The following is a 7,971-nucleotide window of genomic DNA, read 5'->3' on the forward strand; positions in this document are numbered from 1 at the left end:
ATGAGGAGTGTATTTACAACCACTGGGTCGATGCCACTGCTGGTGGAGATTTATTTTCCCGAGGGTATGACAAGCCCAGTAATCAGCACTGTTTGTGCTGACATAAATTATCATTGATATTGTTATATTTAAAAATTAACTGTTTACAAAATTGTGAATTTCTTTAAATACTTGGCATTTCTACCTCAGGCATGGATTACCTTAGCTGTATTTGGCAACACTTTTAGGAATTTTGGATCTCAATGCTCTTCAACTTCGTACTTAATTTGGCTTTTTTTACTTTTTTGGATTCGAGAGTTACTGATTAGTATTTTGTAGACGAAACGCGCGCCTGGCGAATATATAAAATTTAGTCCTGGTATCTATGATGAGTTTATTTCCACAACGTATACAAAATATGGACCGTCGCTTCAAAAGAAACTATATTAGTATTTCACCATAATTAAGGCAACAACCATTTTCTTTTGAGAAGGAAAGCAAATTTTTTTCCCCTATAATGTGGAACAGAAACACATTTTTTTCTTCTCAAAACCTTAAAATTTACATAAAATTAATTTTATTTTTTTGAATGATGTCAAATGTAAAGTGTATGGCTCTGTCTATATCCTGGCATTTGCTGTATCTCTGTAGTTGTTTTAAGCCCACTTTCTACTTTATGATATTCTCTGAGTCCGCCTTACAAATACAAATACAAATATACAAATACAAATATTTTATTGGCACAAACACAATTACTAGTGCAATAATTGGCAAAGGCCCATATTACAGTGCATAACAGCAATGAATACAGCATATAGTTACTAGTAGTTAAATATGTTATAATAAAGAAGCTAAAATCTCGTTTCTATACACCAGACATTTATATATATAAGAACTAGTCACTTTCAGGACTTTTAAAGAATTACTATTAATACAACTATTAATATTTAGCTGATTTTCACTACAACATGTAGGAAGTATATTCAATATCTTATTTTTAAAGTTAATTCTTTAGTTGGAAAAAATTTCACATTTCAGTAGAAAGTGATTTTCATCTTCTACCTCACCTGATTTACATACATAACAAACTCGTTCATCGGTGGGTAAACCTACATATCGCCCCTTTTCAATAGCAAGATTGTGTGCACTCAATCTAATTTTACAAAAAGATGACCTTTCTAATCTATTACTTAGAACATCAACATAAGAACTACGCTACTTCGAATTATGAAATTGTTGGTAAAATTTTAGTTTTGATGAATCATGAATTTTTGATGATTGATCCTGTGTACACTGATCAATCACTCGTTGTTTAATACTTGGTAGATATTGTTTAATAGAAACGTTTCCCCCGGCTAGGTTTGAAAATCCTAGATTGTTAAAAATAGAATAAAGTTTCTTTGTTCAGGGGTTATTTTTTTCAGTTGCCAGAAAAACTTTGGATATAAGCGTGTTTTCAGACCTTAAAATATGATCATAAAACTTAGTACAAGAAAATGATATTTTTGAGCATAACGGTAGCCTGCAAAGTTCAGCTCTACAAGCAGCATTAGGTGCTTTACAATGAACACCTAGAATTTCTTTTATGAATTTCATATGGAATTTTCCAAAATTGAATTGTCTCCCGAATTATCAAAAACACCCCAAATCTCACTACAATATAGCAATATGGGGCTTACTAATGAATCAAATAATTTTTCTAAAAGTTTACAAGGATTATCCAATCCAATTGTTTTCTTAATCTTAAAACATGATTTCCTAGCTTTTTCCATTAGTAAGGATACAGCTAAGTTAAAGTTGCCAGGTACCAGTCCTCGAATTTTAATACTGCAATTGAAGTGGCCAACATTGCCATATTTAATGGCAAAGAGTGAGTAGCTCCAAATTATAAACATCCACTGTTTCCAACTATGATAATTGACATTCCATTGAAAAAAGAGGTATAAAGAATGATACTGAATGATACCAAGGAAAATAATACCGGTATACAAGTCTGTGTCATATATACAGTCAGGGCTACTTTAAAAGACTGCTTATGATACCATATATCCCTTTTATAAAAGGACCATTTCATGTTTATAATAGTTGCAGTTTTAAATATGTCTTAATGTAGTAGCATACATGCGGGAGATTTGGAATGCTTCTAAATATTTCTGGATCAAACACTATTACAGGAGAATACAAAAAGTAATAATAGAAATCTTAGCGTTATCTGTAGACTGGACAGATGTCTATAATCTGCTGTGAAACATCTCAACTGTTATTTCCACCATTCTCAAATTCAGCAGTGCAAATTTTTTTTTCAGCTATAGTGCAAAACATAATTTTTTTTTCTTTCAGCTAAGCCATCAAAATATTGTTTTCAAAAAAATCCCAGCCCCCCCCCCCCCCCCCCCCCCAGAAAAGAAAATGGTTGTTGCCTAAAGCAGCTTAGTATGCTAGTTGAAAGCCTATTTAACAATTAACCGGATTTTTGCCTAATCCTGATATTTGTACAGAAATATTCTGCTATCAAGTGACATATTAAAAGAGAGACCAAGAAAACACTATTGATACGCCTTCTTAAACGATACATAACATAGGATGGTCATATATAAGGCAATTTTAAAAATAGAATTCTTTTAAAGTTTATTACGAAGCGAAACAAATGGAAATTCCCACTCTATTAATAAATATGACAACGATATTTCTATTTATAGCGATAGATTTAATGGAAGAAAGGTAAGTTTTTATATCTAAGCTGTTTTCCACTTTAATCGTTTTGTTACGGCTATTTTGAAGAAGCATTTTCATCAAATATATCTTACTGATTGTCATGTTAGTAATGGAACACCGATAAAAAACCTTATTAAAACCTAATGTATCTCCAAAAGCATGACAAAGATTTGATGATAATAATTGCTGAATGACAATAGTCAAGTGATCACGGTGACGACGCAACACCCTCACTGCAGAACATTACACCAAGAGCTTAATCAAAATGCGAAAGTTTTACAAGAGGTTATGAAATTGTTCAAAAATCACACAGACACCTTTTTACAAAAGTTCTTCTGTCAACTCGAGTTATTGCTTTATATATTATATGATTATATTATGTTGATACAGGAACGCCAAAACAACGAATCAAAACTTAATTTAACAACTTAATGCCAAAATAATGTCTTCAATAGTGTCATATAAATATATTTTACCTGTTTACACATGTAAATAACTCATAACAGATACCAGGAAGACAGCAAAAACACATATTTACAACTATATATTTTTTTTAGCAATCAAGTCAGGAGCCGGTACATATTTGTTTAGTATTTGACATGAGACGATTTACATAGAAATAATAAATACATGTTTCTTTTCTCTTGTTTAAAAAAGTGCAATTAGTTTTAATAAAACATAAAAATCATCATTATCTCAAGTTCTCCAGCAATACTTTCAAAAGAACGAAAACTATGTAACTGCGTCTTCTTTTCTTACATTGATACTTTGTCACTGCTTTTATTTGGCTGTGTGAATCGCTGTACTATCTTGTCTCTTACTTTCTGGTTTGATATCTGATTTTTTTTTATAAAGCTTTTACATAAATATATTATACTGTACAGCTCGTTTTATCATTGTTTGCCATAATTATTGTTATTTACATCTAATTATATTTTTCATATTTATATATTCAGACAAACTCGACAAAATGTCATCAGATTCGGAGTGTACATTGTTTCAATGTCCTATATGTCTAGAAGAGTTCATAAAACCTAAAGCGTTGCCATGTCTACATACTTTCTGTAAATCATGCATAAACGAATATATTCTCAAGTCAACAACTTTAACAGATTGCTTCGTAGTATTTAATTGTCCGGTCTGTAGAAAAGAGGTCAAACTTGAATCCTGTCCGTCTGATCCAGCGAAATATCTCCAGGATAATCATATAATACAAAGTATGAAGGAAACTAGTATTTCCAAAGGGAAACTTTGTAGCATTCATTATTCTAAGCAGGCTGAATATGTATGCACAGAACATAATCAAATTGTATGTTATAAATGCATCATCGACAACCATAGGCTATGTACCGTTACAGAAATACATGAGGCCACTGAAAGCAAGAGAAACAGTATTACTCAAGTCCACAATCAACTCGTAGTAAGAAAAAAAAATATGGAGACTTCCATTGATTTCCATACCGAAGAGAAAAAAAGAATATTGGAAAGTCATATACAATGTAAAGACGGTGTTAGGTTATATGTGGATGAGTTGAAAAATCTCATCACAAAATTAGGGAGTCAAATTTTGAACGACATAGAGAAAAATACACAGCAAATGCTTCAGAGAATTGATAAGAATCTTGCAGAAACCAATAAGGAGATGACATATCTTAAAACGATATTAGATGAATTCGACATAACCCACCTCGATGGCATTACAGATTTCAATAAATTGACATCAATAGACCAAAAATTAAAAACAGCACATCAGCGAAAAAGCAAGACCTGTGACAAATCGTCATCTGATATAAATTTGCTAAGATTTCAGCCAAACATGGACTTGTTTAAAGTTCTCAAGGAAAATGATGCGATAGGAAAAATATACAATACGAAAATGAGAGTAACTGTTAATGCAAAGACGTCTAGAACAAAAAATGTACTAAAAGATACAGAAACGGGGGCTAAAACGGCACCGGTCTTTAAACAGCCTTTGGCAACTGAACATACTGGTTCTAGTGAGATAGAGGCAACGCACACAAGACATATGAACAAGGTGTTTACATTTAAAGACGGGATCCAACAACTGATGTCTTTAAAGACAGATACGGACAGGGAAGAATGCTTTATTACTGGAATTACTCTCTTGCTAGACAACAGCATGATTGTTGCTGACAACGGGAACATGAAAATTAAACATTTTAGTGCTGGTTATAAGTTTGTTAGTCAAAAAGCCTTCTCTTCTGAACCTTGGGATGTATGCAGAACAGAAAAAGACGACTTTATTGTTAGTTTTCCAAGCGATAATTTGATCCAGTATTTTACCTTTAGAAAAGGCCATATCATCCCGAAACAAGACAAGATACTGACGGATGGCAGATGTTATGGACTTTCCTATCACTGTAACAAAATAGCAACGTGTAATAGACGAGCTTCGGGTGTTTTTATAGTGTTATATTCGGGTCAAAATGAAATTATTGCTGAGTTCTGTGTCTCTGCTTCAGTTATTTCAGAGTGTTGGTACCTTTCGTTTTGTTCAGACGGACAACACTTAGTATACACAGATCAGATTTCAAACGTCGTTTTTTGTGTTAACTTTAAATTAGGTACAGAGAAATGGAGAAAAGCTATACAGTCTCCAAGAGGTATTGCAAGATGTCGGACGTTTCTGTATGTGGTCAATTGCAAATCGGCAAAGGTGTTGTGTTTATCAGAGGACACTGGCTTACAAAAAAGAGAGATTGATTGTAGCAGTTTAGGTGGTGGAGCATTTAGTGGTGTTACTATTAATACCGATCAGACAAAAATATTTGTATTACCGATGAAGGGATCTGATGCACTGGTGATCGAATAACTTTAAAGATTATGAACATAAACTTTGATATTTTAAATTCCATAACTAGTGTTTTAAGAATTGAGATGTTTACTCATGTTTTTTCTTAAGAGAGGAAAGTCTTGAAGGATAGGGTGTTAAGTGGGTTGTATTCAGTGTTGCATGTTTTTCTGAATGTTTATTATCAACTTATGCTATAGAAAATTATCATTCTGTACTAACATTTGAATATACGTGATAGATTGTAATTGTTGATTGCAACAATCCTCTATTTTGAATTTATCATAATAATCTCTCTAAACACGATAATGATATATAGCTGTAGTCATCCACTCTGTTTGATCAGTACTTCTTAATGTTTTTGTCTTTTTAGAGCATGTTTATCTAAAGCTGATACCGAAGATTAATCTACTGACTGAAAACCAAGTCTTAGGTTATCTTGATTTAGTCAAAATTCTTAAATGAAATATAATTTATCGCTAAACGCATCTGTTTCTATTTTGAATGTACTTTTACAGGATGATCCGGAGTTGTGTATCATTTTATTTAGTCTACTTTTGTACTATTATCGTTTGATCGTTTGTACATACAACCTTTGCATTGTTGTTGATGTGGAGAGGTGGGCGGGAGTTGAACGTTTCTGTTGGGTACCGAGAAACAATTCAAACGCATGAGGTTTTTATAGTGTTGTTTTCCTTTTGTATACCCTTATAAAAAGAAGATCTGGTTCTGGTATGATTTCCAATTAGACAACTCTTCACGAGAGAAAAGTTGTCGTAGAAGTTAACACATATAGGTTACTAGTACATTATGGCCTTTAACAATTGGGGAAAACCGATACGGTCTCGCGGAGGAATGAATGCTTGATGCTTGTAAACAAATGGCAAACAGTTCCATGAATCTGCTTTGATGTCCCCGAGAGGTGGATGTCGGTGGCATGCGATGATTCGATGATGGAAAAGCTGCAAGATTATTTACGATTTTATACGTATCGAAAACGTTGCACTTTGCTGTTCTCCCATGTAATTGTTGAGAGTTTGTAGCATTGATCATACGTTACTGCTTTTGTTGTAATTATTTGGGACTAATCATGCGAATACTAGTAGCCTTCGCACTGATTCTAGTTTGAACATGTATCCTTAGTTGTATGGTACTAGATGGTTCATGCGTATCCAATAATGGTCTTAAGTGTGTCTGATAACAAAGCGCAAGGACAACCTCTGATATTTCGTTAGGGGAATGCACTGGTTTGGTTAGCCTTCTTCGTGATATTGTATGTGTTGGTTTCAGTTGAGGGTTTTGTGTAGTGTGACTATCAAGTATTTTGCTGCGTCGACTTCTTCGAGTACATGTCCATACATTTTATAATTTCCTGGTACATGTTTATTATTTTCATTTAGTAGTAATCCTAAGCAGTTGACATTTTTTGGGATGTTATCTTTCTGCATGTCTGCTTCCGATTGTTGTAATCCGTCCAAATCTTTTGTAGCTGGTTTTTCATCTCATGGACAAGACAAAACCATTTACAAAATGCCTGGCTTTTGATGTTGGAAATCTGATAGAAAATTGACGAACAGTACAAACAAGAGCGGATCCGAAACGTTCATTACAGTACCCCAGACTTTACAGGTGCTGACTCGGATGAATGCCCTTCAAAAGATACGTTTTTGCCTATCTATCAAGACGTCTCGTACACAGGCCAGAGTAGTGGAAGATATTAGCAGGCAAAATCGAGGGAATTGTGCAAATGATGATACAAGCATGAAAATTACCGCAAAGCACTATTATTATATACTTTTAAAGAAACCACTGCTGGCCATTGAAAAAAATAATTTTTCAAGATGGCCACCGCCGTTTTAAAAAATGGCTGTTTTTTTCAGTTTGAAACTATTGATTTTTTTTGGAAAACTTTTCGTTTACCTTCTTTTAGTGAAAAACAGTTGTCAGGTTTGGTAGCTACCTTCCTTACATGTGAGTAATTCACTAGACATGAGTATTTGACATATACAGGGTTTGCGCATGCGCGAAAATGTAACAAAATTCATTACAAAATATTTTAACTATTCACAAAAAATAAGTGATTTGTGATTTTCGAGGATATAATGATTTGGTTTGATAACATTTTTCAAGGTTATGACACACATGATTAAACAATTTTACGCATGCGCAAACTATTTATAGACATAAAGAGTGATTTGTATGCACTACCAGGGCAAACCGCAGTACATCTCATTACTCTAAAAAGCAAGTTAGTGTTAAATCTATGATGTCATTATTTAAAAACAAGCTCATTCAGTTGCAATCATCAGGAATTTGATGGATAAGACGGAAAATGTTTTAATACGAGAAAAACATCAACAGTAACGGCGTATCAGCCATTTTTGGTAATGGATATTCAGTGGGAATTGCCTGATTTGTACAGAGAAGATAAGTTTATCGTCATGTGACGTGGATTTCACATTGAA

At 33.4% G+C, this 7,971-nt stretch overlaps 1 protein-coding gene across 1 annotated transcript; it reads left to right on the forward strand.

Annotated features, from left to right (window-relative positions):
- The first annotated feature begins 2,679 nt into the window (after window positions 1–2,679).
- Window positions 2,680–5,977, forward strand: LOC134706310 (E3 ubiquitin-protein ligase TRIM32-like). The gene is made up of 2 exons (XM_063565136.1): window positions 2,680–2,700; window positions 3,651–5,977. Exon 2 carries the CDS (start codon window positions 3,665–3,667, stop codon window positions 5,525–5,527), a length of 1,863 nt encoding a protein of 620 aa, XP_063421206.1. The 5' UTR covers window positions 2,680–2,700; window positions 3,651–3,664; the 3' UTR covers window positions 5,528–5,977.
- The last annotated feature ends 1,994 nt before the right edge of the window (window positions 5,978–7,971 follow it).

Source organism: Mytilus trossulus, chromosome 2, assembly GCF_036588685.1.
Source record: "Mytilus trossulus isolate FHL-02 chromosome 2, PNRI_Mtr1.1.1.hap1, whole genome shotgun sequence".
Classification (NCBI taxonomy): Eukaryota; Metazoa; Mollusca; class Bivalvia; order Mytilida; family Mytilidae; genus Mytilus; species Mytilus trossulus.

What these genes read in the sequence shown, in the direction of transcription:
- LOC134706310 (XM_063565136.1), top strand. Translation starts at nt 3,665, where the DNA reads ATGTCATCAGATTCGGAGTGTACATTGTTTCAATGTCCTATATGTCTA.